The 12713-nt window shown below is 36.5% G+C and overlaps 1 protein-coding gene across 4 annotated transcripts in view; it reads left to right on the top strand.

Moving 5' to 3' along the window:
* GABRA3 (gamma-aminobutyric acid type A receptor subunit alpha3) overlaps window positions 1-12713 on the top strand; it is a 192712-nt gene that overhangs the window by 132592 nt on the left and 47407 nt on the right. For all 4 annotated transcript variants that reach the window (XM_019711245.2, XM_019711246.2, XM_019711247.2 and 1 more), the window contains exon 6: window positions 12196-12278. In XM_019711245.2, the coding sequence (XP_019566804.2) occupies window positions 12196-12278 (83 nt within the window). The remainder of the gene's footprint in view (window positions 1-12195; window positions 12279-12713) is intronic.

Here is a 12713-nt window from a genome sequence, read left to right as displayed (position 1 = left end):
ATAAAATTTTCTTACAACAAATCACTGGTTAACCCTAGTAATTTTCAAATCAACAAACATTTATTCAGTGTTACTATATAGAAAATAGTATAGTAACTGCCCATGAAAGATCACAAAGTTGAATAGCCGTTTATAATCCAACTCAAAAGATAAGACAAGCCATAAAATACAGACAAAAAGGCGTATATGGAGAGCAAGTATGAGTTAGAGATATTTTAAGCAACAATTTATAGTTACAAACAAGGTAGCCAATGAATAACCATGTGCCTATGTATTTTTGTATTGTTGGAAGTGTACTTTCAGAGTAAATTTCAAACAGTGACAATGCTCACTCAAATTGTAAATGCATGTGTAGTTTTGTTGGATATTGCCAAATTTTCCTCCAAGGTTGCACCAATTTATATTTTAACCAGCAATGTATGAGACTACAGTCTCACCAGTGGAATGAGTTATTAAATGTGTAAATTTTCTCCAATCCGATAGATGAGAAATGGTATCTCAGTATAGTTTTAATTTGCATTTCTCTAGTTACGAGTGAGCTTGAACATCTTTTCATATGTTCAAAGGCCATTTCCATATCGTTTTGTACATTGTCCATGATTTTTGCCTATATTAAGTTTTTGGCAATTTCCCCTTATTTTGAGAGTTCTTTATGTATTAGGGATATTAACCCTTATTTATGATATATTACAAATATTTTCTCCCAACTGTATATATATGCCACGTTGTTTATTCATTCATCATTTGATGGATGTTTAGGTTGTTTCTGCCTTTTGGCTATCATAAATAATTCTACAATGAACAGATCTTTCTGCAGACACGTTTTCATTTCTCTTGGGTAATGGAGAATTAGAGTGAAACTATAGGGTTTTATAGGAAGTTTATGTTTAACTTTTTAAGAAACTGCCAAAATATTTTCCAAAGTGTGCTTTAATATTATACATTTCCACCAGTAATTTATGAGGTCCCATTTTTTCCACTACTTAATATCGTCAGTCTTTTTTTTAAATTTAATTTTATTAGTTTCAGGTGCACAAGACAAAGCACTACTTAGACGTTTATCATTTATATCCTTCACACTGTGTGAACCCCCCTACCCCCATCCACTATCCCTCTGACATCGCACAGAGCCATTACATTTCCACTGTCTCTATTCCTAATATTTGATTGTGGTTTTAATTTGCATTTCCCTATGACTAATGATGTTGAGTATATTTTCAAGTCCTTATTAGTCAGTAGAATATCTTTTATTCCATGTGTATTTAAATATTTTGCTTACATTGTCTGCAAACACTTTTTAATCCTGAAAAAGAAATGTGTTAAGGATTTTAAATTACACACGAACGGATACAGAAAAGTAAAAGGCATTTGTGGCATTTTGCTTTTCCTTTATTTTAAAATTTTACTTCAATAAAGTCATCTAAACTAATTGTTCTATGCATTTTTGGGTTCCCTATCATGTCAGTGGTCTGCCCGTTATATCTGTGCCATGGTGACATCATTATAGCAATATGTAACATTTAAATTAAATAATACTGGTATGTTAACTAGCCAGACTCAGTCATTGATAGGAAGAAAGATTAAACCAAGAGAAATGAAGTGATTTCTCCAAAGTCTCACAGCCCGTTAAAGGCACATTTACAACCTCAACCAGGTTTCTTTCTCTTATTACAGTGTTGCTTTAATTAAAAAAAAAATGCATTTAAAGAAACATTGTGCTCATTTTCAAGTTAGGCTGTTTTTCTTCTCATTTTGTGTTGTAAGAGTTATTTATATACTCTTGGTACAAGTTCTTTATCAATATATGGTTCACAAATATATTTACCTACTTTATGACTGCCTCCATTTTCTTAATGGTGTCTCTTGAAGAGTAAAACATTTAAATTTTGAGGAAGTACAATTTATAGTATTTTTTAAAAATTTTTATGAATCATGCTTTCAGTATGTTGTCTGAGAAATCTTTGCTTGACTCAGGGTCACAAAGATTTTATTCTATGATTTCTTTGAGAAGTTCTAGCTTTTATATATTTGCCTATGATTTGTTGGAGTTGATTTTTTTCCTTGGGATGTGAGATAAGGGTCTATGTCTGTCTATTTTTATTTTTTATTTATTTATTTTGTGCACGTAGATATCAAATTCTCTCAGCACCATTTAATGAAAAAGCTATTCTTTCTCCACTGAATCGCCTTGGCACCTTGGTGAAAAATCAATTGACCATAAATGTGAAAGTTTATTTCTGGACTTTCTATTCCTTTCCTTTGGTCTATATTGTTTACCTTTAGATCAAACCCACACTATATTGTTTACTGTAGCTTCATGGTATGTTTTGAAATTGGAAAGTGAAAGTATTCACAGTTGTTTTTTTAAAAATGTTTTGGCTACTCTAGATCCTTTGTATTCCCTTTTAGGATCAGCTTGCCATATTTACAAAAAGAAAAGCTTCTGTGATTTTTTTAAAGGAGTGTGCTGAATTGATAGATTACTTTGGAGAGAATCAACATGGAATGTCTGAACGTGTAATTTGCAATTAGTGGGTTTGCTTTTTGCTTTTCATTTTTTATGTCTTTAATTTCTTTTGCTTGCCTAAAATTTTAAACAGCTTTATTGAGGTATGATTCACATGTCATATAATTCACCCTTTTAAAGTGTACAACTAAATAGCTTTTAGTGTATTCACAGAGCGGTGCAGCCATCACCAATATCCAATTTCAGAAATTTGAGTCACTGCAAAAAAGAAACTTCATACCCATTAGCAGTCACTCCCCGTTGCTTTCCTTCGTGTACTGGTTAAAATCTCCAGGACAATGTTAAATAAAAGAGAGTGGAAATCCTTGTCTTCTTTGTGATTTTAGAGGGAAATCGTCTTTTATCATTAAGTATGATGTTAGATGTACATTTTTCATAAATGCCCTCTATCAGTTGAGAAATGTCCCTTTTATTCCCAGTTTTTTGAGAGTTTTGTATGATGAATGGGTGTTAGATTTCATCTTTCTGCTTTTGCCCTTCCCCTCCTTCAATGTATTCTTCACATACTGTGTTTCCCCCAAAATAAGACCTAGCCTACAGTCAGCTCTAATGCATCTTTTAGAGCAAAAATAAGACCCGGTCTTATACTGTAGTGAAATAAGACCGGGTCTTATATTAATTTTTGCTCCAAAAGACGCATTAGAGCTGATTGTCTGGCTAGGTCTTATTTTGGGGGAAACATGGTAGCTACCAGAATAATCCTAAAATGTTAGTCATATCAAGTCACCATTCTACTCAAAATCATGCATTACCTCCATATTTCACTTAGAATGAAAGCCAAAATATCCCAGGAGGCCTCACACTATCTAGTCCATTCCCCACAGTTTCCTCTTTGACCTCATCTTCTATTAATCCTTCTTCCCCTTGGTCTCTCCACTTCAGCCATGGTGGCCGAGTTGCTAGTCCTTGAGTACTTTGGGCACTCAGGCCCTTTGCATTCGCTACTCCTGCTACTTGGAATGTTCTTTTTCCAGGTTTCCACAAGGCTCACTCTCACTTCTTTCTGGTCATTGCTCAAATGTCGCCTACTCAGCAAGTTATTCCCTGAACACGCTATTGAAAAGTGCACTCCCTCCCCAGTACTTTCTACTCACTTCTTATTTTTCCTCTTGGGGCATATTCCCTCTTAATACACTATATATAATTTACTTATTTATCTTGTTTATGTTTTGTCTTCTTACTAGTCAAATGTAAATTCTAAGAGGGCAACAATTTTGGTATGTTTACTGATGTACTTACATTGCTTAGAATAATAATATGTCGCACATAGTAGGTGATCAAAAATATTTGTTGAAAATGAGAAACAGAAACTCATAGACACAGATAATAGTTTAGTGGATGCCAGAGGGTAAGGGGGGTGGGGGTGGGAGCTGGGAGATGAGGGTAAGGGGGATCAAATATATGGTGATGGAAGGAGAACTGACTCTGGGTGGTGAACACACAATGGGATTTATAGATGATGTAATACAGAATTGTACACCTGGAATCTATGTAATTTTACTAACAATTGTCACCCCAATAAATTTAATAAAAAAAAAAATATTTGTTGACTACACCAATGAGTCAGGAAAGTTTTAGTCAGCTCTGTCCCACACTTGTCAGGTGATTTGGGTAATTCCTCCTCTCCTGTTTTATCATTATGTAAAGTGTATGTGGGGATAAAACTGGATGCTTTCTGTAAGGCTCTTCCAGCTCTGAAATTCTAGGAAAGAGGCTTTATTGCCCATTGAAGAGGATGGATTGAGGTATTATACTGTTAAGAAATCTTATTAAGATGCTTTTTTGCCTGGAACACAAGGAATATCTGGATGCTGCCTTGCCCAACCTACACCTCCTCTCTGCAAGGTCCACATAGAAATACATGCTTTTAGGAAAGAAAACTCATCCATTCATTCATTTGATGGATATGTACTATGTAAGGACAGTAAGGAGAGAAAAATATTGATAATAAATAGAAGAAATACCTTATATGGTATGTGATATGTTAGGTACTATGGGAAAAGAAAGAGCATGGTAAGGTTTGCTAACCATAGTGTGGATAGTAAAACTGACTGGAGGTCAGGGAAGGCCTCATTTAGAAGATAATAAGGCCTGAAAGAGTTTCCAGGAGAGCATAGCGAGTGCAAAGGCCCTGATATAAGAGAGCCTGGCATGTTGAAAGAGCAGCAAGGAAGCCAGTGTGGCCAGAGCAGAGTGAGCAAGGGAAGGTCTAGTAGGAGATCAGCCAGAGGAAGAGAAGACAAGCTCACGCAGGATGTGGTAAGCAATGGCAAAGGACTTTGGCTGTCACTCTGTGTGAGATGACTAAGTACTAGAAGACTGCTGTGCAGAGAATATGAGTATACAGTAAGGGCAAAGAGTGAAAGCAGAGACCAGTTAGGGGGCCATGGCAGTAGTCAACCTGTAACTCATTACTGTGGTGTAACAAAAACCAACTGTTGAGCAGGAAACCATAGGGTGACGAGGGAGCCAGGGTGCTGCAAAGCACAGTGAAATGAGAGCAATAACTGAGGGAAGGAGGGAGGGAGTGTGTGTGTGTATGTGTGTGTGTGTACCCACAAGCCTGAAAAGGGCCTCCTTCCCATCTGTATCTTTCATCCCCATAGAAGGGGATTTACTGGATCACCACCTACTTCCTGTCTGGTCTTTGCATAGAAATCAAAGCTGGTCAGACCCTGGACTGGGACCGAGGCCCTGTGATCTGAATGTTACATTTTGAGGGGTCTCCAACCTTTATAGAAAAGCCCACTAAAGACTATTTGCTGTGGAGTAGATCTCTAGGACTTATTTATCTTGCATAACTTAGTGCCCTTTCACTAATTACCCCTCATCTCCTCCCACCCCCCAGCCCCTGGAAACCACCATTCTACTCTATGCTTCTATTGAGTTGGACAATTTTTTTTCATAGTGCTTAGATTTTTATATAATTTATGCAGTGATTACCCCCGATTAGTCTAGTACCCACCTGGCACCATACATAGTTATTACAAGATTACTGACTATAATCTCCTATGTTATATTTTATATCCCCGTGACAATTTCGTAACCTCCAATTTGTACTTCTTAATCTCTTCAGCTTTTTCACCCAGGAGCACTATTTACAATAGCGAAGATATAGAAGCAACCCAAGTGACCATCAGTAGATGATTGGATAAAGAAGAGGTGGTACATATATGTGCAATGGAATATTACTTGGCCATTAAAAAGAATGAAATCTTACCATTTGCAACAACATGGATGGATCTAGATGGTATTATGCTAAGTGAAATAAGTCAGACAGAGAAAGACAAATACCATACGATCTCACTTATTTGTGGAATATAAAGAATTTTACTATTTTAGATTCCACATATAAATGAGATCATACGATATTTGTCTTTCTCTGTCTGGTTTCTTTCACTTAGCGTAATGTCCTTCAGGTTCATTGATGTTGTTGCAAAAGGCATGATTTCCTTCTTCTTAAAGGCTGAATAATATTCCATTATAAGTATAAATATTTTCTTATCCCTTCATCTATTGATGGACACTTAGGTTGTTTCCATGTCTTGGCTATTGTGAATAATGTTACAACAAACATGGGAGTGCAGATGGCTCTTTGAGATTCTGATTTCAATCCCTTTGGATATAAACGAGTACCCAGAAGAGGGGTTGTTGGGTCATATGGTAACTCTATTCTTAATTTTTTGAGGAACCTCCATACTGTTTTCCACAGTGGCTACACCTGTTTAGATTCCCACCAGAAGTGGTTCCCTTTTCTCCACATCCTCGCCAGCACTTGTTGTTTGTTGATTTATTGATGACAGCCATTCTGACAGGTGTGAGGTGGTACCTCATTGTGGTTTTGATCTGCATTTCCCTGATGATGAGTGATATCGACTACCTTTTCACATACCTGTGGCCATTTGTATGTCTTCTTTGGAGTAATGTCTGTTTATATCCTTTACCAATTAACAATACTGTATTGTATGCTTAAAATTTTTCAAAGTGGGCAGATCTTACATCAAGTGTGCTTGTCACAAAAAATAATAATAATAATAATAATTATTATTATTATTATTATTTATTTTTTAGCAATTCCTTCCAAACACTTTAATAAAAATAGCAATCAACCATACAAACTACTCCAGAGAAATAATAAAGATCACTTTATAAATTATGTATATATCTAACTACACTACGCCATACACTTGAAACTAGTACAAAATAGCATTGAATGTCAACTGTAAAAAAATAGTCACAGGTATATAAGGTACAGCATAGAAAATATGATCAATGATATTGTAATAAGTATGTACAGTGTCAGATGGGTAATAGACTTGTTGGGGTTATCAGTTTGTGAGGTATATAAATGTCTAATCACTATGTTGTTTTTGTACCCCTAAAACTAATAATAAATAATAAATAAATGAATGAATAAACAAATAAATAAATAACAGCAGTTACCAAATCACTTTTTAAGGCCAATGAAATCTTGATACCAAATGATTAGTTCATTCTAAGAATGGGAATTTACAAGCCAGTGTCTTTCATAAACAAAATGCAAAACCTGAAAAAATATGAGCTAATCCAATTCAAATATATATAAAAAGTATATTATATTACCACATAGTTGGATTTACTCCAAAAAGCAAGGTTGCTTTAATATTTTAAAATTAAAGTAATTCACCACATTAACAGAATAAAGAGGAAAAATATGGTTATTTCATGACGCGTTTTTTGTTGTTGACGTTTTGTTTTGTTTTAAGGAGGGCACAGCTCACAGTGGCCCATGTAGGGATCAAACCAGCAACCTTGGTGTTATTACCACCATGTTCTAAACCAACTGAGCTAACCAGCCACCCCAAAAATATGATTATTTCAGTCGATGCAAAAAAAGCATGCAAAATAATTAAGCACCATGCTTAAAATATCTTAGCAAACAAAAACTTTCTTATATGCTACAGGGTATTTATAAAATAATTATCTACAGAAAACTTCATATTAATGCTGCAATATTAAAAGCTTTCCCCCTGAGACTGGGACCGAGTTAAGATGTGCTCTATCACCACTGATATTCACCATCATATTGGTCTCTACTTGTGCAATAAAGGCAAAGACAAAACAAAAGGAAAAAGGATGGAAGGAAGGGAGGGAGGAAAGAAAATGTTCAGAGTAGAAAATGAAGAAATAAAGCTCATTTGCAGTTTATATGATAATACATTAAAATCTGAAAGTACATACAGCTAAATTATTAAAATCAGTAAGAGGCTTTAGCAATGTTTTTCCACAAAAGGACAATATACAAAATTGAAGGTATTTATATGTACTACCAATTAAAAACTAAAACTAAAAACGGACATTTAAAGTAGCATCAAAAAATGAAATACCTAGGAAATATGACAAAATATGTGAAAGTTCTCAACGCAGAAATCAATCAAATATTGTGAGAAGTACTAAAATACCCTGTAAAACTAAAAGGTTATGCCAAATTTTTGTACTGGAAGATTCGGTATATAGATTTCAATTTTCTGAAAATGATCTAATAATAATTTTAAAAGAGGGCAGGAAGAAACTTCCGGTGGGGATGGAGATATTTATGGCATAGATTATGGTGATGAATATAATAGCCTCAGTATAGTCAAGGTGCTTTCTACTGCAGAAAAAGCTTGACAAGGTCTTGAAAGTTGTAGCAATACAGACCTTGTGCTTCAGTTTGTACTACAGAGCAACAGTAATCAAAACAGCATGGTACTGGCAGAAAAACAGGCACATGGACCAATGAAACAGAATTGAAAACAGAAATAAACCCACATAAATATGGGCAGATAATTTTCTACAAAGGAGCCAAAAACACACAATGGAGAAAAGAAAGCCTCTTCAATAAACGGTGGTGGGAATATTGGAAAGCCACATGCAAAAGAATGAAACTAGACTGCCATCTGTCACCATGTACCAAATTAACTCAAAATGGATCAATGACCTAAACAGAAGATCTGAAACAACCGCATAGAAGAAAGCATAGGTACTAAACTATGGACCTTGGGTTCAAAGAGGATTTTATGAATTTGACCTCAAAGGCAAGGAAAGTAAAAGCTAAAATAAATGAATGGGGCTGTATCAAACTAAAAAGCTTCTGCGCAACAAAAGAAACCAACAAAACAGAGACAACCAACGGAATGGGAGAAGATATTTGCAAACAACGCCTCCAATAAGGGGCTAATATCCAAAATATATAAGGAACCCATGCAACTCAACAACAACAACAAAAAATCCAATTAAAAAATGGGCAGAGGACCTGAACAGAAACTTCTCACCAAGCCAAACGGCCAACAGATGCATGAAACAATGCTCAACTTCACTAGCGAATAGGGAAATGCAAATCAAAACCACAATGAGATATCACCTCACACCAGTCAGAATGGCTATTATCAGCAAGACAAATAAGAAGTACTGCAGAGGCTGTGGAGAAAAAGGAACCCTCATACACTGTTGGTGGGAATGTAGATTGGTGCAGCCACTATAGAAGGCAGTGTGGAGGTTCCTCAAAAAATTAATAGAATTACCATATGACCCAGCAATCCCTCTCCTGTGTATATGCCCAAAAAAATCTGAAAATATTTACTTGTAAAGATATATGTACACTGATGTTCATTGAAGCTTTATTTATGGTGGCCAAGACATGGAAGCAACCAAAGTATCTTTCAATAGATGATTGTATAAAGATGTGGTGCATATACACAGTGGAATACTGTTCTGCCATAAGATGAAATAGTGCCATTTGTGACAACATGGATGGATTTTGAGATTACTACACTAAGAGAAATGTCACAAAAAAACTAGATTACCATATGATTTCACTGATATGTGGGATATAAAACTGAAGGCAACAAAGGTCAAGACAAACAAATAAACAAAAACTCACAGACATTATGATACATAGACACTATAGACACAACAGTTTAGTGGTTACCAGAGGGTAAGGGGGGTGGGGGTGGTAGATGAGGATAAACGGGGTCAAATATATGGTGATGGAAGAACTGACTCTGGGTGGTGAACACACAATGTGATATATAGATGATGTATTACAAAATTGTACACTTGAATGAAACCTATGTAACTTTACTAACCATTGTCACCCAAATAAATTGAAACAATTTTTTAAAAGTATGTTTTAGAAAGGTAGAGGGAAGGCAAGAAAGGATGAGAGTATGAACCAGGAGGTCAGAAATGAAGAGCACAGCATAATTTGGCTTGTGAGGTACCCTGCCCTCACCAGTAACTGCTTTACTCTTGCCTTTCTGCTTAGGAGGGATGGACAAGAAGTGGACAGGAAGGAAGATAGGTGTTATTATAAATCAGTTCTGCCTGTAATCAGAAATCAGTACCTTTGAATTCTGCTTTGATAATCTATTTGTCATGCTCCTATTTTCCATGTCCCCAGGACTGCTGGTAGACAAAGTAATTTCCCCTTGGCATTACTCATAAGAGGCAGTGTCTTAGAAATACTAATCTAAATGGAGAGAAGGAACACAATTTTCTTTATTTAACCTCATGGAATCTTTGAAATATCCAACACAAGGGGCAGGTTTCTCAGTGAAATACATTTGTCTTGCGTCAGGTTCTTTGAGTCATAAAACCCCTTTATTCCTTAAGCATAAGGGTGAATTGGTGAGATAATTGCAGGCTGATTTGAGAACTGAGGTTTTATCCAAAACACATGGGAAATTTTGTAAATATCTAAGGGATTATTTAAGAACAGCAAGGACACTTGTTCCAAACTTTTATTGCTTAGATGGGGAACCTGAAAGAGCCGAGTATTTGCTGAAGGGCACACACTTGGTTTCTGCCTTCTGGCCTAGGTAGCGTGCTTGCTTTAGTCAGCGTGCTTTGAGCAGTATCTAGTGTTGCTGTTCAGATCATTTGTAAGGTGTAACATACTCATCAGGTTTAACAATTAGCCAGGATTGGAGATGCTGCCCAGTTGGCCATCTAGAACTCCAAGAGGATGGCACGGATTGAATCCAATATAACCAGGAGGTATGCAGGTTAACTAGAAATAGCTCTTCAGAGCTACCGTGTTTCCCTGAAAATAAGACCGGGTCTTATATTAAGTTTTGCTGCAAACGACGTGTTAGGACGTATGTTCAGGGGATGTCATCCTGAAAAATCATGCTAAGGCTTATTTTCCGGTTAGGTCTTATTCTGGGGGAAACGTGGTAGGTTCCAAAAAACTCTGAAATTTTGCTGTGTGTGTCCCACTTCTACATAGGAGGCTACTATGTAGGCCAAGGAAAGTTGAGGCTCACAAACATTTGAAAGAAATCGGAGAGGAAACCTTGGAATAGATTATTTGGGCAGACTAATGCAGGGGAATGAGTATGTGAGCATGGCAAAATCATACCCCATCCAGATTTCCTTTGAGGAATCCATGCAGTCTCTCCCGTATGTTGTCTCCGTTAAGTATAGCATGAGCTCTTCAAACTTGACCTCTGAGGTTTTCAATGTCCTCTATTACCTTTGTATTTTTTTCTGGGAAGTGTCTCTGTCTCTGTCTCTGTCTCTCTCTCCCTTCCCCAACCCTTTCTCCCCACTTAACTGTGTGTATCTGTTCTCCAAGAGCCATCTGCTTTTTTATTATTTATGATTTTCAATTTAGGAAGTGATCCCCCCAATTAGTCTAGTACCCACCTGGCACCATAGTTATTACATTATTATTGACTATATTCCCTATGCTGTACTTTACATCCCTGTGACTATTTTCTAACTACCAATTTGTACTTCTTAATCCCTTCCCCTTTCACACAGCCCCCGAACCCCCTTCCCATCTGGTAACTATCAAAATATTCTCTGTATCTATGAGTGTTTCTATTTTTTTTTATTTTGTTCCTTAGATTCCACATATAAGTGAGATCATATGGTATTTGTCTTTCTCTGTCTTACTTATTTCACTCAGCATAATATCCTCTGTTCATCCATGTTGTCACAAATGGTAAGATTTCATTCTTTTTTGTGGCCGAGTAATATTTCATTGTATATACATGTACCACATCTTTACCACTTCTAGGTATTTATCCAAAAAAACCAAAAGCACTAATTCAAAAAGATGTATGCACCGCTATGTTCACTGCAGCTCTATTTACAACAGCCAAGATATGGAAGCGACCTGGATATCCATCAAGAGCCATCTCCTTTAGCAAAGCTACAGCAGTTACTGTGAGCAGCAGAGCCATCTTTTGTGCCTGTTCATTATCAGGATGATCTTTCTACACATCTCCCATCTCCAATGCAATCTTTAAATTGAGTAACTCCCATGATATCCTGCTGAGGAGAACAATTTCAGAAATAATTAAACTGCCATCAGGAGTAAATGAGTCAGAACCTGCTGTCTCTAGGCTTCTTCAGCGGGGGTAGCTAAGAGAGATCAGCTAAGGCAGATAAGTTGTATTTGTTTTTCTAAAGGTGGTAAGGTGGGATTCCAATCTGATCAAAATCTAAAATACCAGGTGCTACTTGGAGAGGCTCTCTGGTACGTTTAATGCTCCCCTTATGTTCATATAGACTTGCATCGCAGTGAACCTGAAATCCCGTTGTTCTTAGGACCATGCCATTGTTGATGAACAGAAATCCAGCTTTGTGTTTGATGCCATTCATTCTAGCTTAATTTCATTTTCTGTTCTCCTTTCTTTCAGGTTAACAATTCATGCCGAGTGTCCCATGCATTTAGAAGATTTTCCCATGGATGTACACGCCTGCCCACTGAAGTTTGGAAGCTGTATGTATTTTCTCACTTTCTGTTTGCTTGATCTTCTTCCAAAAGAAACTGATTATTTCCTATTCTGTCCCCTACTGGTTTCTAAAGCTGAGGCCTTTAATCCAGCTGGTATAGAAATGGGGAAGAGGAAGTGGGGTTGAGTAGTACTAACTGATCTGGAGACTTTGCCTTTAATAGAATTTTCTTTCTAGACAGCAAACCTCATCTCACCATTTCAGACTAATTTCTCTGTCATTAGATTGAAGCATTAACATCTGTTTCTTAAATTGCCCAGAAGACAGAACAAGGCAGAGCTGATCCGGCATATAGTAGCAGTTTCCTAAGGACAATGTCCCTCAAATTGAGTGTTATTATATTTTTGAAATGCCTATTCTACCTGCATCATCATATACTTCTATCCAATTCTCTACAGGAAATGGTAGACAGGAAGAGACT

The sequence above is a fragment of the Rhinolophus sinicus genome, chromosome X (assembly GCF_036562045.2).
Source record: "Rhinolophus sinicus isolate RSC01 chromosome X, ASM3656204v1, whole genome shotgun sequence".
Taxonomy (NCBI): Eukaryota; Metazoa; Chordata; class Mammalia; order Chiroptera; family Rhinolophidae; genus Rhinolophus; species Rhinolophus sinicus.
The sequence above is the reverse complement of the archived record's forward strand: the minus strand, read 5'-3'. Positions and strand labels throughout refer to the sequence as shown.